Source organism: Tachypleus tridentatus, chromosome 13, assembly GCF_004210375.1.
Source record: "Tachypleus tridentatus isolate NWPU-2018 chromosome 13, ASM421037v1, whole genome shotgun sequence".
Lineage (NCBI taxonomy): Eukaryota > Metazoa > Arthropoda > Merostomata > Xiphosura > Limulidae > Tachypleus > Tachypleus tridentatus.
Window position 1 is genome coordinate 220099962 of NC_134837.1, and position 26379 is coordinate 220126340.

A 26379-nucleotide genomic window follows, 5' to 3' on the forward strand; every position below is an offset into this window, starting at 1 on the left:
GAGTAAATTTTACTTGGCTGTTACTATATTATAAACCCATGAAATATTCACAGAACATAGATTTAAATTTAATATATTTTCGTCTATGGGTACGTGCTTGATTACGCAAACCATATCCACTCTTACATGCACATACAATAAGTGAACACGCACATATGTTATCGTAACTATATATAACGTTTAAAACCGTGTAGATCCAAAAATATGTAAACATCAATATTGTGAAACGAATATATATATATATCTTGCTTCTGGTATATAACATATGTCACTCTGTGTATCTATCCATTTTACGAATAAAATACGTTACGAGAATTAGCTCACAAGGTTAACGTAACCAACAGTTTATGCCCTAGATAAAAAGTTTCCGTGTTGGAAGACTAACTTTAGGCTATATATATATTGAAATGTCACATGCACGTTAGTAGATTAGGGCCGTTATAAAAGCTAGTGGAGTTGTGTGGACTACGCTGTTATTTTTACTATATGAGTAATTCTTATATATCAGGTTCGTGAAAATGAAATTCTTTGCTTCTGTGGTCTTGCTTCTTGTACTTTTTCCTGGCATATATTGCAGTGAAAAACAACACACGATAATGTCAAAAGATGAAGTTTCAAGACCTACTATCTCCCCTGCCCAGCTTCTGGGAATTCAGACTGACGAAGTGAGACCAGTGGTCATGGTCTTTCCACCAAGAAATATCAGTAGCACAGCCCGTTATCGGGCCACCGTGCTTATAGTAACTGTTACTGTCCAAAACCCTCTTGTTGCTCAAGTAATTGGAAACGAATCTTTTCACATCGAAGAAGAAACTTTTCAAAACACTGGTATGAACCTCACATTTCATCTACGCGGGGTTTTCATTGGTTACACCACAGTTTTTGTTCAGGTAAAAAGAATACTCAAGAATTTTCTAGTTCTCAAAAATACAGAAAGCAGTCAGAACATGGAGAGGTTACAAATACCAATTAGTGAAAGCTCCGAACGGCCAGAGACTCCAACTATGACCCATTTCTTAGTACAACTGGAATCTAAATTACATCAGTCCAGTTTTTCTCTAAACGATAATTTCAACAATACTCGACTCTTTGAATTTTCGGCCAGTGTCATCAGAAAACCGTCGGTATTGAAAAATGTTTTTACCTTCTTGGTTGCTATAGTAACTGGTGTAAATTTCATCAGTATGGGGTGCCAGCTAGATATGAAACTCATCAAGCAAATGTTATTGAAGCCTGTTGGTCTTATTATCGGGTTTCTCTGTCAATTTCTATTTATGCCTTTGGTAAGATTTTTTTTTTCATATTGTAACTTACACATGTCATATATTAAAACTGTTTTTTATTCAAAACATCACAGGCTATACTGCTCTAGCTTAAGTGATATTGAATTTATATTAAAGGTATAAAAGATTAAAATCAATTTATTTAAATTCTTTACGTGTTTATAAGCAAACTTTTGTTGAAACACATTATAGAACACATACTAATAAATAAACTGTGCATGCAATTCAACTTCTACTGAAATTTCTAAATGCACGTAATATTTAAGTTGGATTTTTTGAAATACTTAATGAAATATAAGGTTTAAAACCTGGAGAGCAGTTGGTTTACGTGTTTCTTTTCACAAAAACTACGTGAGGAAAAAAAACAAATAAGTACCGATTACTCCACATTAAATGTTTTGTTTTTGTTTAAATAACTTTTTGATATTAGACTAAAGCAATCTTCGTGCATACTTTTACTTGTCAATGATAGTATATGATAAATTTTATAAAAGTTTGGGAATGAAAATTAAATTTTACAAGCAAAAATCATAAATGAAAACTTTGAAGTAAATTTGAATGTATGTTTGTTTGTTTTTCGAATTTCTTGCAAAACTACTCGAGAGCTATCTGCGCTAGCCGTCCGTATTTTAGCAGTGTAAGACTAGAGGGAAGGCAGCTAGTCATCACCACCCACCACCAACTCTTGAGCTACTCTTTTACCAATGAATAGTGGGATTGACTGTCACATTTTAACGCCCCCACGGCTGAAAGGGCGAACATGTTTGGTGCGAAGGGGATGCGAACCCACGAACCTTAGATTACGAGTCGCACGCCTTAACCCACCTGGCCATGCCGGGCCTAAATTTGAATGTAACACCAGCTATTGTACTATACGTATTGTGTTTCAGTTGTCTTTCATTAAGCACAGTAAACTGACATTCACATAAGATTATCCTTTGGTGACAATCGTTTTAACTTTGTGAAAGATGAAATATTTCAAAATTAATCTAGGAATATGCGTTTAGACTCCTTTATATGATGCGCTGGGCGCATTTTTGTTTTTCTTATCACCTTCATAGAAACATTGAAGATTCCCTTCTTTGAAGTGATGTATTGTTTGGTTCTATAACCCATATGAACCTCACTATTTCATACTTCACCACCTACTGATCAAGACTGGAAGTCATTTTATTAATTCGATCAAAGCGATTTGATTTTATATACAGAATGATTGCCTATTACGTGAGTGGATTGTATAAATTTTCCAACGTTCATGAATAAACATTGTATTCGCTTCTTGAGAATTCAGTAGCATAAGTATTGGGTAGTCTAATTCTATGCTATATTAAACCTTAAATAGTCTAATAATATAATGATTTAGGATAAATATGATATTGACTTGAAATCTGCTTGCTCTTTCAGCTGTAGGGGCGTTATTGTGACCGAAACCCCACTATTCGTTAGTAACGTTGGCAGTGAGTGGTAACGACTACCTGCTCTAGTCTTTCGCTGCAAAATTAGGGACTCTGAGCACAAATAGTTGTTGTGTAGTTTTGCGTGAAATTCATAACAAACAAAATGTACTGTTATTTCATTCTCAAATATTAATGAGTTTGTTGTACTTTTTTAGTGCAAAGATACACAACGAGTTGTTTAAACACTGTTCACCGCGAGGGAATGAGCCCAAATTTTAATGTATAAGCCCATGAACTTACTGCTGACTGACCAGGAAACTATTAATGAAAAAATATTATAGTATCGAAATACCTTTGAATTATACTTGTAAAACATGGAAAATATAAATATATTTCTAATAGAATAAATGTTTTCCTGCTTCTAAAACAGAATATCCAAGTCGCCGTTGTAACAATAAGAATCTTTAACTGGTCTGGATGAAACAAAAGGACCCTCATAAAGTGGCTAACCTGGAGCAATCACATTGCTAATTTTGTATTCCTCCCACAAATTTGTATAATAACGTTGTATTTAATTCATACGTAGTTGTTTTTTGTTGTTGTTGCTTTTTGTGGTTCTAAGAAAATATTGCCCTAGTTTCGGGTTATTGGTATATAGCCTCCGATGCGATAATATACGCGAGTAGATAAGGCAGGAAAGGTTAAAATAAAAAATGCAATTTCTTCGAGTTTATCTCTCATATAAATTTTACTTTGCTCGAATGCTTTTATTAGCCAAAAATAATTGGTATTTAAAGACTAAATTAGACTCCACACATATCCTAATTCGCAAATAAACATAACTCAAACAATACACCTTAAAAGTTGTGATCATATACTTGATCGTAGAGATTAAAAACTATTTGGTTCAAAGTCGTAGTTGCACAGTTATTTGTACAACCTGATATATATATTAACACGTCTAATTCAAATACTAGAACTTGACAAATATAATAGTACCACACCTAGCTCTAGAGATTGACAAAAATCATAATTACACACCTAATCGTAGAACTTAACAGATGTCACAGTAACATATCTCTTATTATCGCCCCCCCCAGTGGCTCAGCGGTATGTCTGCAGACTTACAACGCTAAAAACCGGGTTTCGATACCCGTGGTGGGTAGAGCACAGATAGCCCATTGTGTAGCTTTGTGCTTAATTCAAAACAACAACAATTCTTATTATCATCAGCAGATAGCCCGATGTGGTTTTGCTATAAGAAAAATACAACACTGTTGTTATTATGTGGGAAAGTACAGTTTTCCACATAATATTAATGGCATAAATCGCAAAATGTAAAAACAGTCTTCAATCTTGTGTGACTTTATCAGTATGTTTAGATCTTGATTTTATTGTTTCAACAATTTGGGGGGGGAATTTTTATCACTATTATTAGGACTGTTGGTTTCACTGCTTCGTGATTTGGGGGTGATTTTTATCATTACTTGGCCGGTTGGTTCAGTTACTTCCCTGTGTTTTGAGTGATTTATATCAGAATTATTAAGCCAGTTGGTTTCATCACTTCACGATTTTGAGGTGATTTGCTTTACTTTTATTAAACTCGTTGGTTTCATTGCTTCACGATTTTGAGGTGATTTGCTTTACTTTTATTAAACTTGTTGGTGTCATTGCTTCATGATTTTGGGAAGATTTCTGTTATTTTATTAGACTCATTGGTTTAATTACTTTCCGATTTGGGGTGATTTGTATCACTTTCGTTAGGCCCATTGGTTTTATTGTTTAAAACCCTAACACCGGGTACAATTTTTATGAACTTTTACTGCATAACAGTTAACAATACCTACCCTTCCTGTAATCTTGAAGCTTTCCTGAATGTTAATGACAACTTTTATTCCCTATAGTCTTAAAGTTAATCTGAAAGTTAACAATAACTACCCTTCCTGTAGTCTTAAAGCTTTCCTGAATGTTAACAACAACAACCCTTTCTGTAGTGCTGCAGCTTTCCTGAAAGTTGGTGATAGCTGAGCTTTGCAACAGTCTTGAAAGTCTTTTAAATTTTAAACTAACTCTACCCTTGTTTTTACCCTCTTTAGGTCTTAATAAGACACATATCAGAAACATTATGCCACGTTTACTGTACTACTGAAAAAGGTAAAACCTTATTTTTGTAAAGCATTTGAATTACTGAGAATGAATATCATTATTTGAAAAGACCACTAAACTGTTTTTGTTAATAGTAATGGATGACTGAAAAGAATAAACGTACATTGATAACATACGCTTTCTAATGTCGTATATATCTTTAACCCATTTGTGACACGAACATACATATCCTCAGTTCAGCTGTGACAAGCGCCTTTTATCATGGTATATATCATAAATTCAGCACAGACACGTGTTTTAACGGCCCTGTCATGGCCATGTGGTTAAAGCGCTCGACTCGTAATCCAAGAGTCGCGGGCTCGAATTCCCGTAGCACCAAATATGCTTGCTCCTTCAGCCATGGAGGAGTTATAATGTGACGGTCAACCCCACTATTCGTTGGTAAAAAAGTAGCCCAAGAGTTGGCGGTGGTTGGTAATGCCTAGCTGTCTTCCGTCTAGTCTTACACTGCTAAATTTGGGACGACTAGCGCAGACAATCCTCGTGTAGCTTTGTGCGAAATTCAAAAAACAAACAAAATACTTCTGTATGTTGGGAGAAGGGTAAATGATCTTTACAGAGCTCCTGGCACCATATCCTATAAGTCATGTCTTTATATGGGATCATTACAAGGTTATTATTGGACTTGTTATTGCATGTTATACACTTAAAAATCACATAAAAATACTATGAAGAAAAATGTAATTACAAGGAACTCGCTCAATGGTTTAGAAACTGTAATAGAATCTTGTCATTCTAAAAAAAGAGAGAAAAAAAACTTTAGCAGTAAATATGCTTATTCTTACACTTAGCGTTTGTCCTCTTCCTTGTATTGGGGATAAGGTTTTATCCGTAACAAAAACACTAGAAACAGTTGTTTTTGAGATAGTGGCTGAATACATTTTCGTGGCAAAATCACATATCAGTAGTGAATAACATACTTAAACCATGATTAGTTTATTGGTCATTTAGTTCATTGCTCTTTTTTTTTTTCTGTTGGGTAACCTAATTTGGCAACTTTTTTTGCCAGCATTAAAATTACCACCCTTACATACTTATTGAGAATGGCACTTCGCTTCTCGGTTAACGCTCTAATTATCTGTTTAACTGAATACATGATCACGTCCTGCTGATTTAAAATATATATGTAATAACTCGTTACAGAGACTACTGTGAATTTTCTCACTTACTTTTTTACGTTTTACCAACAACTTTTTTTACGTATCTAAAACGAGTAATATGAGAAATAAGAACTTGATATGGATGTAATCTATGTACAATAACAATTTACGAATGATCTGATACGAGTGTATTGAATGTAAAATAATAAGGTAATAAAGTTTGTTTAGTTTTCGTTAAGCATAAAGCAACACATTGGGTTATCTACGTTCTGCTAAACATGTTTTTGAACGTAATAAGCCTCAGTTTAATCGCTATTCCATCGGAGACATTTCGTAAAAATTTAATTACGGGCGTAATGCATGCAGGTGATAATTTAATACAGATAATACGAGTTCAGTCTTCGTAGAATAAAAATTTAATACGAATGTAACCTATGCATAAATTTCAGCAAGAATTTTATTAGGATGTAATGTTTGTATAATAATAATAATCTCAAAATATTTAATGCGAGTGTAATGTTTATAGAATAACAATTGAATAATTCCCTTCCCGGTGATGTAGCTGTGGTTTCGCTAGATAGTAGATAGGGACAGTGTGAATCTCGTTAACCCTTTCATGCGCGTCACTAATTAGATGACGAGGTATTTGGCTACCTCAAGTTATTACGTACAGTAATAGAATCTTTATGATTCTATTAATAATTAAGTTATTACGTACAGTAATAGAATCTTTATAATTCTATTAATAATTAAGTTATTACGTACAGTAATAGAATCTTTGTAATTCTATTAATAATTAAGTTATTACGTATAGTAATAACTTAATAAAGATCTAATATGAATATAATATATGCACAGTAATAATTTAATAACGACTTATTACGTGTGTAGTGTATGTATAGTAAAAATTGAATAAGAGTGTCATTGGTCCCTTAGAATTACAAGTCTATATATATATATGTGTGTTTAACTCATGTAATTTATATCACACAGGTGTCTTATGGGTTTGGCTACGCTCTACTTCATGCAAACATTAGTCAGAGACTTGGATTCTTCGTCTTAGGATGTTCGCCAGGTGGCATTTTTAGCACCTTCTGGACTGTACTGTTGAACGGGGACGTTAATCTCAGTCTAGCAATGACATTCTTCAGTTCTGTAGCTGCACTTGGTACGTACTTAAGGCGAAATTAAGCCTAATAATTACTAGCGTGTTTCTTACTAGCTGGAATACTCGTTCCCTGTCGGAAGTTTTGTGAATTTATTAGGAAATTAAAAGTTACTTCCTTTATATGTAATTGTAAAAAAAAAAAAAAAGACAATAAAAACTGCAAAACAGAAAATGTGAAATTGTAAATTTGCATGTATCACCGCATAGACCTAGCAGACCTTGCCAAGTTCGGTGAAGATCTATCTACAGGTAAGTTAATGGTAAAAAACGCCTATAATATAACTAAAAATTTGTATTTATCTTCCTATGGACCCAGTAAGCCTTTATTCGAAATTTGGTGAAGGTCTATCCACATCCTGTGGAATAACTACAGACAGTACTATCATTCTTATTATATAGATATAATCTTCCTTCAAACTTAACTTCCAGTACACTGTCATGCTACTTAGGCTAACTCTGAGTACTGTCAAATATATTATGCCTAACATTCAGTATCGTCGTATCTGTTAGGCTTAACTTTAGTAAAGTTTTCTTGCATTCGTTTCTGTCAGCTTGTACTCTGTAGATGGTGTTATACATTATCGGTGTGGTAAAAAGAAAAATGGAATACGCTACTTAATTTAAAAGCTAAATGATTCAAACTGTTTCATTTGTTAGTACTGTTATTAAGCATTAAAAATCTAAAAGTTATTTTTTCAGTTTTTCAGAGTTTGTCATTATCCAATTCAAAGTTCTAAACGTCGAAGTTCTTTTAACGTACTATATTTCTGATGTAGCGGCAGTTTCCATTGTTTAGTGTGATGAAGTCCGTACTATAAAGCGCAGAATGGCCCATTAGTTTTACATCCTTTCTTTTGTATAAAAATAATACAATTTCAGGTCCATAAACAGAATGATTGAGATGGGGTTCTAATTTGTGTGATCAAAAGTCAACACCTATTGTCCAAAGTACAATCAGTATGCCAAACATGCTAATGCTAATTAGGTCTGGGAATATGCCACCCCCACAAATTTGTAAAAAAAAAGCAAAAAAAAAAAAAACGTGTATGAAATAGAACCTAATCTCTGCATGGTTGTTTACATACAATCCACAAAAATCCAATGAAAAGTAAAAAGAATCGTCATTCTATTATAATATGCATGAGAAGCTAGAGTTGAATTAGTATGTATGTTTTATTTTAGTAAAGTACTGAACTATCTACAAACAGAGTAGTTATTAACTGTTGAACTATATTACTGTTTTAAGCAGTTGTGTACAACCTTATCAACATCTACGCACGACTGAAATAGCATGTTCCATTCTACTGGAGTGCTTTACCATAAATGACTAACATACAATTCAAAGTATCATAGTGATTATATATTAACTCTAGAGGACTCCGTTCTTCTACGGATTTCGTACAATTCAGGTAATAATTATTCAACTATGGAGAGCAGAGTCCGAACGTACACATGTACATGAACTTAATGTCAGTACTTTGTTACATCACAAAAATAGGGGTCTCAGCCTTACCCTCTTGAACCTCCCCCTTCCCTGCGTGATTTTTATTAAAATGAAATTACTGTTCTTAACTTAATATTATATTTGAGAAAACTAATCTATTATATTTTCAAAAAATTATAGTAAATTATGAACCTACTTACAATTTTTTTGTTGTAAGTTTACTGTTTTATTAGCGAATATTAGTTTCTTTGTAAATATTTTTATACAATATAACATATTCACACTTTTCTTCGCGAATACGAGCCAAATCGTTGAGTATGCGTAACTGGAACTGAGGAATAATAGACTACATCACTACTTAGTTTAATAACTTTTCTGATAAATTGATTGACCAGTTTTCACAAAATATTTCGTAAGGAATAGGAGAAAACGCCATTTTATTTAAAAAATAAAATTAGTGTATAAAAACAGACGATATATCCTTAATAAAAACTCTTCATAGTTATTTTCACTGATAAATGACAGGTAAAACATGCCTATTTGGACCGTTTAGACCGAAAGTACATTACTAGCTGAAAAATGTTTTATTTACACCTGTGAATACTGTGTGGTAAACATTACATTCCAAAATGATTCACAAATTGTATAACGCTTGTCAAACTTTTATTAGATTATTGGATTTTTAGAGTAACACATAATGATGTACATCATTTGAGGGAATTAATGTTATGATGCTGGTCTAAAACTACATGTATAGATTTCAAAATTTGAAGCAAATTTTAGGCAATAATTTTGTTATGCATTAAATATTTTTTATCACCAAAAACATCCATAGAACTTACATTTGAATTTATACATGAGTCACCCACTGCAGTGTTTTTCGTTTTAAGTTTAATTAAATTCGAAACTCATCAAGACAAAGAGAACATTAAGTACAACAACTATAATTATATACTGGCGATATTTATGAGTCAGCAATATCTTTAAAAACATATATTTATAAATAAAGAATTTCAATTAAATCATATTTCTTCATAGTTTGTGTTATTGACAGTTTTTATGTACATATATTCATGAAAGTCTTTTCCACTTGTTTCAACACTCAGGTATGATGCCCTTATGGATTTTCACCCTGGGCTCTACGTTGTTTCTGACACACGATGCTAAGATCCCCTACATCAATCTAGTCTTATGTCTAGTGTTGTTGACACTACCACTAGGTATCGGGCTTATGATTCGTTACTTTTATCCAGGCTTAGCAAAGGTATCGGACAAGTTGATTCGCCCTTTTACACTAATCATCTTGATTGTGACCGTCATCCTAGCTTGTGTTACAAACAGTTACATCTTTCCGTTGTTCACGTGGAGAATGCTACTGACAGGAATGTGTATCGCGTGGAGTGGATACGGATTTGGCGCAACTTGTGCGTGGCTATCACGTCTTCCAAAAGCACAAATCATTGCTGTATCCATTGAAACAGCGTTCCAAAATATTGCTATAGCGTATATTGTACTGACCATTTCTCTTCCCCAGCCAGATGCAGACATAACAGCTGTAACAGTTGTAGCTCAAATCATTTTTACTGGTACCCCCATGTGGATCATTTATGTGACCAAGGTTTTTCTTCATATTGTTTCCAAGCGTTGCTCTGAACTTAAGAAAAATAATCGTAATGAAGTCAGTAACCAAATACCAAAGAATGAGTTGAGAAATACGCAGATAGTGAAGTGACAATTATGGATGAATTCGTTACAAGCAAAAATGACAAGGAAAGTCAGAGTCGAACACTGTGCACAAGACAAACTAAAAACGAAATAGTTGACTCAACTAAACAAGTTATTCTGCATTCAAGTTCGATTTTTTAAATATCAAATAAGCAATAAAACTTAGGAAATTAATATATAAGAACCTAAAATACAAACTCTTAGAAAAAATTATTAACCTAATGTCACTTTTGTCATTGAAGGTTTAGTTAAAATCAAACCTGTGAAACTTCTTCCAAAGATCCAAATTTTGTAATGGTTGAGATAAACACCAGAATTAGCGAACAGTTTACGTCAAAATTTATTTTCTTAAAGCACCAGAGATAAATTGGTGTTTGTGAGGAACGAGGTGAATTTCTATATTTTTCGCTCTATAGGTTAAATAACCACTTTAATCTTATAATTTTGGCTTTTTAGAAACATTTTAGGACCTATTTATGGACCACATTGCTTGTGAATCCACGACTTTGTAATTTAAAATATTTATGATAACGTAATATTAAATATATATATATATATATATGTATGTGTATGTGTGTTTGTGTGTACACTATTAATACAGCAATTAATCTCACTAAATACTGATTATTGAATTTCACGCAAGCTTACTTCAGGGTTATTAGCACTAGCCATCCATAATTTAAAAATTACAAAGTAGAGGGAAAGCAAACAGCCAACACCACCTACTACCAACTTTTGGACTACAATTTCCCAAGGAAAATTGAAATTAACTTTCATATTATAATGCTCCCACAGATGAAAGAGCGAGCATGTTCGGTGACTCATACAAGTCCTAATCATCAGACCATGTCAACTCTTCACTATCTTTTTTTAGGGTTTTTATTTATTTCACATAGAAGGTGAGAGGTTTCACCCCATTTATTCGGTCAAATTTCTTCAAAATGAGTGTTGTAACAGGAAAAAAAAAATAGAAAATCACTCAATACAGTGAAATATATGGGCCTCACATGTAATGGACGGTACGAGATTAAGTCGGAAATTTGTAATTTATCGGTTAAAAATTCAAATGAAGAATAGACTCAGAAGCGTGACGAAACACTTGATCAGCCAGAAAATAGAAGACAAAACTGTTTGAAAAACGTTCCTTTGATAAATCCGCAAACATTTTGTGTCCTTCCCAATGACTGAGCTGTACGCTTGAGGGCTTATAACTGAAATTCGTTGTTCCATTCTTTTATGGACAAATAGTCCACTATTAAGCTTTGGGCTTAACAAAAAAGGAAACACTGTGAATATTAGTTTACGCTCGACCAATTAGATGCTTGAGAAATTAAAGAAAAGACGGAGAAATCTGTTGAAGAATTGTAAATGAGAGACATTGTTGGAACACAATTGATAAAACCAAAAGCTAAATCTGCTACGAATATCATTATGATACACGTATATAGAATGGTGAAGATAGACCTATAATGTTATATTGCGCTCAGTATAAGAGATAAATCTTTCTTAATAAGCTCATTTCCAAGTGGCATAGCTGTGTGTTTGCGGAATTACAACGCTAGAAACCCGATTTCGATATCCGTGGTGAGGAGAGCACAGGTAGTCTATTCTGTAGCTTTTTGTTTATTCAAAAGAAACAAACAATGTTTAATATATTTCCTAATCATCATCCAAAGCTTTGATTTTACAAATTATTAACAAACTATGAAGTTACAACTTTTATTCTTAAAAATAACATATATTAAATGTGAAACATTTATAGGCCCAAACACATACCTCTGGTATTATTCTTTTGATACTTCTGTCAATACAAGCCCGGCATGGCCAGGTAGGTTAAGGTGTTTGACTCGTAATCCGAGGGTCGCGGGTTCGAATCCCTGTCGCACCAAACATGCTCACCCTTTCCGCCGTGTGGTGTTATAATGTGACGGTCAATCCCACTATTCGTTGGTAAAAGAGTAGCTCAAGAATTGGCGGTTGGTGGTGATGACTAGCTGTCTTCCCTCTAGTCTTGCACTACAAAAGTATGGACGGCTAGCGCAGATAGCCCTTGAGTAGCTTTGCGCGAAATTAAACAAACACAAACAAACAGTCAATACAAAGGAAGCTAAACTATTTTACAAACAGTTGCTATGATTTGTCAGCGGTAACGAATTTCTTACCATTATACAACTTCACCACAGATATAGTCCATAGATGAGTAAGTTAATTGGCAAGATTGGAGATCATTCGAACATGAACTGTTTAATTTAAAAAGATCTGTGTTCTGGAGTAACACAAACACTTATCTTTATTTGTAAAAGAGCTGTTATCCTGGGGATTTTACTATGATTATATTTTAAATAACTATCTTACCAGTGATGTTCCGTTAGTAATGAAATTACTGGTTTTAGAATTAATATTAATATAACAGCGATCGATTTGTTTTATAAGAAAATTAATCTATTACTACATAAATGCCCCCCCACTAGTACAGCGGTATGTCTATGGATTTACAACACTAAATTCATGGGACTCAATTCCCTTCGGTGGGTTCAGCAGATAGCCTCATGTGGCTTTGCAATAAAAAACACACATAAATAAAGATATGATATCAAAGTGAATTCTTATGGTGTAAACACCATTTCCAAGCTATAGAAGTACGATTATAATTAATTATCTTGTGGTAAAACATAAATATTAGGCCTATTATATTTTAACGTCACGTTCTTTATTTGATCTATTCCGACCACTACTGTATTTGTTGTGTTCTAGTCAACTTGATGAACTTTGGGTTGAACGAAAAGAATCGCCGCAAATGCATATGACGGGCATAATGTGGTTGGAATGTTTTTATTATACAATCTACTAATTCTTGAAAATACATAAAGGACCAGATATACAATGAAGTGTTTAAAATGTAATAGTAATGTCTCAGGACAAGTGTAATTAATTAAAACATAAAATTATAATATAAAGATTTGATCAAAGAGTTATGTATCAAAGTTTTCAGATTGAAACACAAAGCGCAATAATTAGTACGTGATCCTTGAATATTTTAATATAAATTATGTACATAACACTATACCTATTCGTTCAATACGAGTAGAAACAATAACTTGTTAGTTCTAATCGTTTAACGTTACTTAATCAACTTTAAAAGGTATTTGTATAGACCCCACTGGTCGTGGAACTTCTTACGGTGTTTTCAACCTGAACGGTATCTTAGTCGACAACTGGTTAGACGGTTAGTTAAGTTGTTTGTGTGACGACACTAATAACAATGATAATAGTCTTGAAAAAAATGTACTTAGTAGCCTCATAAAAGTTTTCTGTAAGAATAACGTAACAGCATTTCGAACACCTTTCTCTCACTATCACGACTAATAAGGTGTAGAGTCATAAATACCTATGAGGTCATAGCTTTGGTTGCGTTTTTAACTTCCTGCATTGATTCTGCACACACACACACACACACACACATACAACCGAAAGTTCTAACTTGAAAATAGGTTTGGCCTCGATAATTGGCTCTGGTTACGATGATGATTAGGTCGGATTGCCATGAAACACCAAAAACATGTATAAAGTCGGTAAAGAAAGATTGGTTAAAATTATTATTGGTCTTACTACGATAAAATGTTCCACAAACAACGGAAGTACAGAATAAGGCATCATGAAATATAATAATAATAAACTAATGTAACTTGAAAATTGTATAACAGCAAAGAAATATCAACTCATTATGTACAAGTTCTTAAGAAGCCGCAAAGGTGAAATGTTGGTTAAAATAAAAGTTTTCTTTTACCTGTCTAGAGTGTAAAGGTCATTTCTTGTCTAACTTTTTTAAATTAAAATGTGTAAATTCCTCCATTATGCACTACAAATTTCGAAAAACCACGATGACCTTTATCCACATTTGGTGATTTGGAGTCAATGCTTTGAATTGTATGCGCTCGCCAACATGAAGTTATTTTTACCAGAGTGGATGAATACCTGAAACATTTTGCACGTCATCAGAACTATTTGTCATAAGTGTTTGTCGGAATATTATAAAAGAAATTGACCAAGAAGAACTAAAAACTTTTCAAATGTATGAATCATTTGGGTTTTATATTCATTCTAAAAATAAATAGAAAACAAAACATCTTGGACACTAAATATTACACGAAACATTATGGTATATTTTTTTTATAAAATTACGACCTTAATAAAATATTATGATAAAACACAAATATCAAATTAATAAATCTCTAGCAGAGGAAGTTCATCACTAAAATCAACAATCTAAATATACAAAAATATCCTAAACTGTTTGTATTTTTTTTGTTTTTGAATTTCGCACAAAGCTACTCGAGGGCTATCTGTCCCTAATTTAGCAGTGTAAGACTAGAAGGAAGGCAGCTATCCATCACCACCCACCCCACCTCTTGGGATACTCTTTTACCAACGAATAGTGGAACTTACCATCACATTATAAATTCCCCACGGCTGAAAGGGCGTATCATTGTATCGTTTGAATTGATCCAACAATTTCTTTCTTAGCTAAGTAATTTCTGCATAGATTGGATAAGTGTTTGGGATCATTATCTTCTTGACAGTAGAATCCTTTAACCAATAATACCTAAACCACTGGTATATCATAACGGATCAGTATCTGATGGTACTTGTGCTGGTCCGCTCTTCCATCTGTTTTGCAAATACCTCCTCTCGCCTCAGCAGAAAAACACCCCCAAACCTTCACACTGTCTTCCGTATGTTGCATGGTAGGTACTATGCACTGAGGTAAGGATTACTTTCCTCTTTCTTCTGCCGGACGTACAGCATACACTTTGAATCAAATATTTCAAATTTAGACTCATTTGTCCATAACACTTTTCCAAACAGCAATAGTCAAGTATTTGTACTTTTTAGCAAATGATAGTATTTGAAAATTGATATGAATATTTTTAACTGCTACACAACAAAATATTCTATTATTATTGAGTCTTTGTTCTACTGTATATCTGGACAATTTTCTGTCATTTGGTACATGGCCATTTATCTCATGCTTGAGATCAGTTGTAGTCTTCCTTCTGTCCCGAAGGCTGCATAAACGAAAATACCTAACATCATTGTCATTGCATTTAGGTATTCTGCCTCTTCCTTTCCTATTTTCATATTTAATCATTTCAGTCTCATGATCTAGGGTGTACTTAATAGTGTTTGGGGACCATTTTAATTCTACAGAAAGTTGCCAATGAGTCTAACCAGCATTACAAAAATGTTTTATGCGAACTCTCTGTTTTACTGATAACACTATGTAACAAAATTCTTATTTTTTTCTTGTTCCTGGCATAAAGTGTTATTTCCCAGTTGCTTATGCCTAAAGTAAATGCAAAAGACCTATTTTACTCTTCAAACTTTGCTTTTGTGACCTCGGAGCGTATAACGAAAACATGATGGGAGACTATATTTGGGGGCCAATACGTGAAAGTGATTTACATTACAGTCACAAATCTCGAAAAACTACTCACTTCTAAACATTTTTGTTCACTTTCGTATAACTTTAGTGTAAATACATGTAAATCTTGATTCATATGTTGTTTTATTCAGACGTTATGTAAATGAAAATGTGCAAATTTACCCATTTTTACATAGAAAATAGGTTAATTTCTAAATTTCATTATCCAGGTCACAAAAGTAAAGTTTGAAGGGAATAATGGCTATTTTCTGTACTTTTACAACATAAGAAATTAAGAAATAATACATGCTATCCAGGAACAAAATTTGTGTTACATAGTGTAATTGTCTACGCTTTTTAAGCTTAATTTAATAAGCACTGTTTTTGCTAACGTTTTTTTTGTTGTTTTTTTCTGGTGGAAAGCCATTAAATTGATTTATTCTAGCATATACCAGTACTATGCTGTCTTCTTGCTTGCTTCTTTCGATATAGTTAAAACATTGTATGGGATACCATGGCAGTTATTTTATACCCTAAATTTGATTAGTATTTTTATTCAAGCAGAAACCTTACGACATGTCCTTGATACAAGAATATGAGAATTCTAAAGAATGATAAGTATTCTCACCTTGGCGTGTTCAAATGTCAATAGAGACCTTTGTGTCGTACTTTGCATTCTGTAAGAATGGAAGAATTGGCGAAAAAAAAAATGGAAAGAAGAATAACAAAATATTATCTTGTAGTAACATTTTTTGTATAATTAGCAATTAAATATTTTGCTGTTCTATATTACTTTTTATTCGTTTATTTCAGATATTAACGTGAAGATACAAAAGGGTATTTATGTTAACTGTCCCTAACATTGAACAGACCGACTAGAAGAAACGCAGTTAATCAACAAACACGTCATTAATTCTTAGGTTGTTCTTGTCACACCTAATACTGTGACTGGAAAGTCACCTTTATCATACATCTACATCCGAAATTACAAAGTAGATTTTTTTTTTTAATTTGTGATAAAAGGGCAGGAAAACAACGCCATGTGCGCGGCCACCTACATTTTGTACGAAAGAATCACACTGTTTAAATTCACAATACACTATTTTTTTATACACGATTTTTTACAATAGAACAAGACAAGTATCTTTCGTGTTTTTACATTAAGGCCCAAATGCTTATTTACGCCGTGATACTTTAATTGAACTCAAGTGCTATAAAATTATTTCAGTGTTTTCTCTACCATGAAGAATAACGTAGTTTACTAACTTATTAATTACGTTTCAGTTACATGCACGCCAGGTTTATTAATAATGCTTCTTTAATAAGAGGTGTTTGTAATTGTGACACTGTTAGTAAATAAATAACTATACTTTTCAGTATTATCAGGTCATCAAATCACCTACGATTTTTCCTTCTCTAGGTAACGCACTTTGAGGCAGTTTGATGAAACACGTGGGATACATATATATTTGCTCGCGCATACTCAGAGCTTTAATTGACTTTTCTTATATTGCTTCTATAAAATTCATCCTAACTCATATTTGTTATATTAGTCACATGACTAACCATCACTTTTTTAGCTTTTTACGTTATCTATGAAATGTTAAGCTTTGGATGATATAAATCACAAGTTAATTTCCTTATTGATATATTTCTGATACTAATTCAATCAAAAATAATGTTCTCCTTCTGTGAATAACCGGTGAATTTATATATTTGCAATGCTAAAATCCTGGTTTAATTCCTCGTACTGGATAGAATACGAAAAGACCCTTGTTTAGCTTCGTGGGAAACAACAAACAAGTAGTGCCACCTATTGGTGGTCTACTCTTACGTCTGCTGAGAATATTTACAATCACCTTTTTTAATAAGCATTTCTCACAAGAACACCTCTAGAAACTTAGCTCGAACTATGGACTGAAGTAACGATATGAAACTCTTAAAATTATAGAATAACATAAGAAATAAAATAGTGATTCATGGAGTTACAACTAGCCCTTTTACCGTTACCAAACTGTCAGATATAAAACTAGAATTTCAATATGACCGATTCTGAAATACATGTTCCACATATGCAATCAGTAAAAAAATAAAAATGTCGTTAAAGTAAAAAAAAACACATTTGCATTAATAAGCATTTTTCTGTGATTGCATATACTTTAAGCATTCCTTCAACATATAGGTGTAGTCTCAAAAATATAGACACATATTTTTATAATAGTCATACTCAGACTATCAAAGGCCATTACAAATCCTAACATTTTTTTTCTTTTTGTTGTTGTTGCTAAAGAAATTCTAAGATGATCACAGTTTTCAAAACTTCTGTCAAGAGTTATTGTATATCTTTTCGGAACTCAAGACATCTATTCGTCTTGAATTTGTGGGGATTGTGGTTTTACATATTTTTTTTCTTTCCGTGTGCGTGTTTGGCTATTAGACAACTCGATGAAGGACTCGAAATAGAAACGTCGTCTCAAAGTAAAACAAAAGATAATAAAATTATGTAAAAATCATTTGTCTTAAGACAGATTGATGAAAGACTCGGGCCACAAAGTGAAAAGTAATCTGAAGGAAAAACAAGCGATAATAAAAGTATATAACAGTAATAGGTTTAAGAAGACCTAATGAAAAACTCGGACAGATCGCGAAACGTCCTGTGAATGTGAAGTATGAACTAACAAAATTACATAAAAGCAATTGCCTTGAAAAGCTGATGAACGATTCGACACAAAATCCGAAACGTCCTGTAATATGGCACAAAAGGCAATACAAATACGAATGCATTGCCTAAATCCACTTTAAGATAACGCTTTAGCACCTATTGGTGGGAGAGCAAAAATGGATAGGTGCCCAGCTCATACCTGTATAAGTCTTGGTGTCTGCGACCCCATTACAGAATAGCATAACACCGAAACATAGACAAGCCAATAGAAACCCATGGAATAGAAGTTATTGTGTTTAATATTTACTTGCAGTACAGTTATACAACCTTTCTACATTCCGTTTACAAGATGTGGAAACTATATGTAGAACATATGTACAAAAGTTTATAAAAATATACAAATGCACGTGAATAAAGATACATTCCACACTATTTATGAAAGAACAAATTACGATGGTATTTCCGGTCATTACACTATCTACGCCAGATGGAAAAACATCTTGCATTCCTTCTGTTTTTACATCACTGTAAAATTCTTTTGTGTCTTTTCCATGTTCAATAGCGTGATGTTCAAAGTTTTGTTCACTAAGCAAATGTTTGGTATCTTTTCTGTCATCTTTCTAGATATCACTTTTGTCGATCGCTTAAAAAGTCTTATGTCGATAGCAGAGACAAATCGTATGCCCGTGATGACGAGAAACTCACTTGAAGTAAAAATGTAATCTCAAGACGGCTGATATGGGTATTAAAACTTTAATTAAAATAAAGTACAGGACATCGTTTCGACCTTCTTACGCTATCTTCATGTAACCTGAAACCTCAATATACAAAGAGTGACACTAAAATTGGAGTGGAATAATAAAAATATAAGATTTAACATGACTCATTTTTATATCAACGTAGTTCTAATAGAAATTGAATTATAGTTGTAATCTTAGAACATTTTAAATAATAGTGAGTTGTTTTATTATTAATACTCTGTAACTTTTTATTATAATGTTGTAGTAACGAAGATACGTGAAATAAATAAAATAGTTTAATAGGGATAACAATATAGTTATTTTACTTGTTAATAAATATTAACGTTATATTAAAACACACTACAAGGCATTACTTAGTTTAAAGATCCTAGTACTATTCAGGTGAATTGTATTAAGCTTAAAGATAAGTGAATAAAAAGTTGTATACGAATCTAATGCTTAGTTATTTTATTTGTTTTTTTCTTAAATATTTTTTATATATTCTAGATTAATTCTAAAACTTTATCGATCAAATGTTTCAGAACACGTGTATTAATAAATAGTACTTTAATATATTTACATACAAAATAGGTTGGGCAATAAAACCTGTGTAGCAAAGATTTGTTAATAGAAAACATGTAAAATAATAAAACATACTTGCATATTTAACTTAAACTTTAATTTCTATTACCATACAAGGTGGTGATGCTAACTTGTTATTTTTTACCGTGAATTTTTGGAAATAGTTGATTTACTTTAGTTTAAAACAAGATAATTAATGAAAATTACACATTTTTTAGTCACTGTAAAGTTATTGTTAAATATAAACATACATTACATTATTGTAGATAATCAAGAAGTGAACCTCATTCTTGGTAAAGATAGACTTTGTAATTATTTCCCATGGATGTTTATTTCTTAGTAAATACGAGATAACTGTTAATAAAGTCGTAACTTTGGGGAATTTTTGCAAATAACTCAGAAGTTTTAAAAATTATGCATGGTGGGTTTATTCACTATCAGGTTATGGAACCTACAAAGAACAAAATTTTTTAGATTTATTGCTAATATCTAATACAGATATGTTTCATAGAGCAAAGTTTCGAGAACGTCCAGGTGAAAATGTTCATTTCTCACTCATATTTTGGTTCTGAAAGGATGAGACAAGAACTTTGTATTGTGAAATAGGTAAGTGAATTACTCGGAGACGGTGATGAAATGTGGAAAACTTTAAAAATAAGCTTTTAGAAATTCGAAATAGATAAATATCTTGTAGAAAAAAAAGATAGCTGCTAGTGAAGAACATAAGGCTGTCTCATAAAGGATATGATGATGAAACTAAAGAAATACACTATAAGTTTATGAATACTTTAACTGATGAACGTTGTGATCCGATATTTAGAGAATTATAGAAGATCAATAAATTGGCCAAACAGAAGATTAGCAAGTAAAAATGTATATCGAAAAAGGCTGGCTAAAAGTATGAAATTTAATAGTAGGTTTTCTTTAAATACATTACGAGTAAGGAAAATGAGATGGCGGGAGTGTAAGTCATGTGATTAATGACACAAAAAATCTCTTACTTACACTGTACTTAATCAGTATGTGATGACTTGGTTATTAAATTTTACTTTCACTTTAATTTTTATAATAAAATTGCAAGTACTATTCTTTACCCTGAACAGTTATTAGTTTGAAATAAAACCGAATAAGATGATTAATTGTGAGCGTTTTAAGAAATGCTTCAAAAGTGTAAATAATAATAAGGTTCATAGGTTAGATAACATTTACCCAAGCGTTTTTAAGGGGTTACTTACTCGATGTGATAGCCACTTGCTACTAATGCTTTTAAGCTCTTGAATAGTAGGAAAGTGCCACACTACTGGAGGTTTCTTAACATTACCCCTTCTTTCAATGGAAGTGATAAAAACTATCCAACAAGTATAGGATCATCTGTGTTATTTAGTGTTGGGAACAGACTTTGAAATGCTGAAGGAAAAAAAGATGAATTTAAAATTTAATTCAATGGTCAGCATATTTCACTGAAGAAAATTCTTGTTTTACTTTTCTTTTGACATTCGTTGAAGAGTTTACTGTTATGTAAATAAGGATATAGGTCTTCATTTCACAGAATATTTGACAAGGTGACACCTGAAAGGCTTATTTTAAAATATTTCTGTGGGTGTGGGGGATAAGTAGATCCAGTGAATACAACACTGATTGGGTAGAAACAAAACACAGATTGGTCATAAATAGAATCCAGTCAAACTGAATTAATGCCTCACGGGTTAATGTTTGGATCTTTCCTTATTTGGCCTATACAACATTGACTTATGTGAAAAAATGGCAATGAATTATTTATGTTTGCTGATGACATTAAGGTTTTGGTTGTTGTTGGCCCTAAGGAAGAGGGTGCTGCTTTACAAAAAGATTTGAATTAAATGGTAAGTTGAGTGAGAAAATATCAAATGGTTTTTAATTATAGCTTGCTTATGTACTTGTTCAATGCACAGGAAAGAAGTGATGATAGGATAGAACCCGTTTACATGTCGTTCATCATCAGTTTATCTTCTTCGTGTTGCTTCTTCATGAGGCATATTTGACCATGCCAATTCTGTTTCCTCTGCTTCAGTTATCCTAATATTAGCTAAGATTTCTTGAGGTTGTCTTGACATTCACTGACCTTTTCTTGCTAACGGATGACGTTTTCTTTTTTGCACTGTTTTGAACTATTTTTAATCGTATTCAGAATTTTAGTTTAGAATCAATTTCATAGATGATTTTAGAAATTAACAATGGAAATGAAAAGCTATGATGTTTTAATACAGTGAACAAGTCATTTTTTAATTCGAATGTTAACCACTATATTAAGTCTTTGATTTAATCTATAACGATATAGAAAAAAAATGATGTAAATATGATAATTTAAAAACATAAAAAATCCTAACTCAAATCAGGTATGAAAACGATACAGCCACGTGCACTGTAACCACTCAGCCTCTTTGACATGGAGATGCTGGAATCCAATGTTCACAAATATTGAAAGAGCTTGCTTTAGAAGTTACTACCTACCAATAAAAGAAAATTATAAAAAATCACAAGTTAACTAATATTTGAACATAAGACTTCTACTTGAGGTAAATTGAAAATACAGAAACTCCCCATGTACAGCAATCCAGTTCGTATAATGAAATAAGAGCTACAATAAAAACAATTGTTATAGCCAATTAACTATATAAAAACTATATAAGGTATCCAGTTCTCACACCAAAATATATTAGACCCATTTTCCGGAGAAAGATTCCACGACTTATCAAATACACCTCCCTAATCATAAAATATGATACGAATGAAGTTGTTTTAACTTGGAATGAGAAATCTGAAAAACTTTGAAAACACTTGCACTAAAGTTTTTAAAATTACGAACATTATGCATACAGCATTGCATTTATTGAACCGATAATCAGCTTGTATACCGTAGTTTACTGTGTGCTGTTTCTTGGTGCGAACTATGGCAAAGCAAACAAATTAAAAAAAGAATTATGGTTGTGATATTCTTATGTTATTTTAACTGTTTAATGTACCTAAGTTACTTACGTTTATTGTTTGTTTGTTTTTACTTACATTGTGTGAATAACTGCCTTCAACTTTTTGTCCATTTCGAGGCTACTTTTAAACTTTTAATCACTGACAGCCTCTGTCCATGAATGTATGCCAACTACAATACGTTAATCCGGAAATGACCCTAGCATATTATCATTTATAAATGTCAACTGTACATCCTGCTATCTCATTAACCACGATGTCTCTACTGTAAGAATGTTTTTATCTCCTCTTCAACGTCATCGAGGAGGTAATAATGAGGGTTTTCTCTTTCTTTCTTTACTGTTACTATTACTGAGACGTTAAAATAGAATAAAATATATTCTTGTGGGTTAACAACTTGGATAAGGACGTAATGATTTCTTAGTATTCAGTTATTATTTATTGTAATTAAAGTTTATTTAACTTGTATTGATGGATTTCCCATCATGCTTTTAAACAGGTTGGGCTGAAAAGTTAAGTTCTTGCGATATTTATTTCGCATGAAACTTTTGTTTCTTTGTTTGATGTTAAGCGCAAAGCTACACAGTGAAATATCTATGCTTTGCTCCCCGTGAGTATCGAAACCCGATTTTTAGCATAATAAGTTCTCAGACTTACCACTGGAGGGTATGTGCAACGTTACATAGCTCTAACTAATTTTATTCTTTGGTTTCTCTAACGATAACGAGTAAAAAATATATCAGATGCAAAACACGTGCATGAACACTGAGACCTAGTTCAGAGTTCAGATACAAGATGCCAAAGTTAAAGAAGAGCTCTCAGATGTGTCTGTGCATGTGTATCATATCATAACCCTTGTTCTCTCATGGTAACATTTACTTTCAAGCGCAATGTTTAAGAAACAGGTTAATTGAAGCTACAGAGTAGCATCTTGTAAATTCTATATAAAAATAATAGAGAAGATTAGCTTATGAAAACAGCAAATAAACGTCATCTTATTTTCAACATCAGTTCTATGATTGTACGAGTAGTGGTCATGCTGTAATTGCTAATAACCGATCGACTCACTATCTGTAAAAGCTAGTATTTCAAGTACTTCAAAATTAATACTTCACATTCTATACATCACATCGCGTATCTCAGTGGTTAGCGGATCCGAATGTACATCGTTTGTGTTCTGCTACCGAAAAAAAATTATAATAATAATTTCACTCCGATTTCTGGAGCAGTGGGTGTTTTATACGAATGACAGTCAAATCCCACTATTCGGTTGTACAAAATTTAGTGCTAGAATTCGGGGTGGCTATTGTTGAATGGTAGTTTTTCCTCTAGTCTATAAGCTCAAAATTAGTGACGGTTGGTGAAGATATTCCTTGAGTATTTTTTGAACAAATATCCGAAAACAAACACACAAAATATCTATATGAGGATGAGCAGGTGGTTAGGGCGCTCGATTCATAGTATCATAGTCGCGAACTGGAATCCCTGTCACATCTTTCAACCGTGGGGGCGTTATAATGTAACGGAAAATTCCACTATTTGTTGATAAAAGAGTAGCCTAAGAGTTGGAAGTGGGTGATAAATGACTAGCTGTCTTCCCTCTAGTCTTACAATGCAAAATTAGGAAAGGCATGGGCAGACAGTCCTCGCGTATCTTTGTACAGATTTCTAAAAACAAACATACTGCAATTAATTGCTTTGTCTATTTTTCTGTAGACAACTCTCTTTATATTGTTCCAGTAGTTTTTTGTTTTGTCTTACGTGAGATTTTAACCCTGAGCTAAGATCAATCTACAACCATCTGGATTATGTATTTGGTACTTTCAAACTGAACGATTCCTTCTGAGGTACAGGGGTTAAAAAGGCGAGGTCAAAGATGCAAGCTTCAAGGAGAAATTTACTAATTCAAACTGCAACCAGTCAGAAACATCATCTTCACTATTATTCTTAATCGAATAGCATAGCATACAGTCACTTGTAAAAAGACTCCATAGTTCAATGTTTTATTCTTTGTTGTTGTTTTGGCATTGAAAATAAATTTTATTAAAGATGAAAAATCGTTTTATAATATGTAATACTTATTCGAGTTTGGATCATGTTTGCTTTATGAAGTAAAGCCTAATTATAATAAATGTTGTAAATAACGTCCTCTAGCGGGTCTACGGTAACTTTAAAGACTTAAAATATCTAAATCTGGATTTTGATTTTACACGATACGTAGCTGCGAATCTAAAAAACAATTGGTTTTTAACAAATAAAGTAAGGAGAAAACTCGTGCTTTACTCACGAAACATTGTTTTGGTTGTTGTATTTAGTATTTGAGTGCCTAAAGTTAATAAAATTCAAAGACAAAGGCATCTTAGTAACTAAAAGGTTAAACCTAAGTGGAGTATACCTATTCTATAACATGCGATGCCAACCAAACAAGTATAGTGTAAAAGACACTCTGAGCTTATGGTTTGGTCAAAAATGACAAACCAATTGACTTATCTCGTGAGATTCAACAGGTCTAACGACGCTTTAAAAAGCTGGGTATCAGGGACAAGTATTAAAACTCAACTGGGTGACAGTACCGATCCTGTAAAGTCTAATTGTATATAAACAAATGAAGACATTCGCATACACAGAATTAACACGTAAAAACTGCTCTCTGAAATAGGACTCTGAAAGATAACACATTCATTCTTGAAATATCTTTCCCCTTGTACTGCATAGTAATATCTACATTCACATGGTGACGTCATCCATAATTTTTCAGTCATAATTTAATTTTGAATAGTTTAATGAATTTTAGAAAGCTTCCCATGCATACACACAATTCACTGTTTTGATTATATAGATACATTAAGAATAATACCTAAACAAGTATTGAATATACTTTTAAGTACACATTATTATTATTTGCAACATAGTATTTTGTATTCTAAATATTCACAAAATTTTATTATAAGATATAAATTAATGTATATACTACAAACAGGTTCTCGGGTTTATTATTTTCAACTACCCACTTCTTCAATACTGACTTAATATATTTTTAGCATTAAATAGTTGTCTTATTTTATTTGAAATATTACTATAATGTTTTGGATCTTAAACATTTCTTTTTTTTTTCTTTGGGAATTTATAATTATTGGGCATCTGTTCTATTGTTTTATGTATTATTTTTATTTTTGTCAATTCCATATATTTTCGCTCAAAATATTTATTTTTCTATAAATGCATAATTTACGTAACGGTATTCGTAATATGTATTATTGGTAATTTTATACTATCACATTGTCATAATATTTTTAACAATAACTTTTGCAAATAAGTATCAACAACGTCCTCTTATATTTATAGCAAATTTTCATTTTTAGACCCTAGTCTAAAATTGGAAAAATGTAGCATACTCGTGTCCTGGCAAACTTTAAAGTAACTTTCCTGGTCATTTCATTCAGGTAATGCTCCTGGTTGAATGACAATGTAAATGCCAGTCTCCTCCGACATTAAAGTTTTTCCAATGTGATTAAAAATTCCTCTTGCTGTGGCAACAACTCTACGATTGCTATCCATAAAATCAGAAGACAATGGTCTCATGATAAAACATAAACAGATAAAGTTTATCTACTTAGATTTAATGTAGAAATTTGGGTTTGATTGAAACAGTTATTTTTGTTAAGTTTATGGAATCAAACAAAAATATTTAATGTAACTAATCAGTGCACAAGCTTCCCGATTCTC

General features: G+C 32.4%; 2 protein-coding genes across 6 annotated transcripts in view; one reads left to right on the top strand and one right to left on the bottom strand.

Moving 5' to 3' along the window:
* The window catches only part of LOC143236771 (uncharacterized), a 47519-nt gene that overhangs the window by 13731 nt on the left and 7409 nt on the right, over positions 1–26379 (bottom strand). The window contains exon 3 of one of the 5 annotated variants that reach the window (XR_013019747.1): positions 10078–10212. The exons of 2 other annotated variants lie outside the window; for them this stretch is intronic. The gene's annotated coding sequence lies outside the window, so the exon portion shown is untranslated. Of the gene's footprint in view, positions 1–10077; positions 10213–21966; positions 22176–25116; positions 26204–26379 lie in introns of those variants that run through there. 2 more of the 5 variants (XR_013019744.1, XR_013019746.1) reach the window with 2 other exon arrangements.
* Positions 518–10842, top strand: LOC143236772 (ileal sodium/bile acid cotransporter-like). The gene is made up of 3 exons (XM_076475319.1): positions 518–1283; positions 6940–7114; positions 9665–10842. The coding sequence occupies exons 1-3, from the start codon at positions 519–521 to the stop codon at positions 10288–10290; spliced, it is 1566 nt and encodes a 521-aa protein (XP_076331434.1). The 5' UTR covers position 518; the 3' UTR covers positions 10291–10842.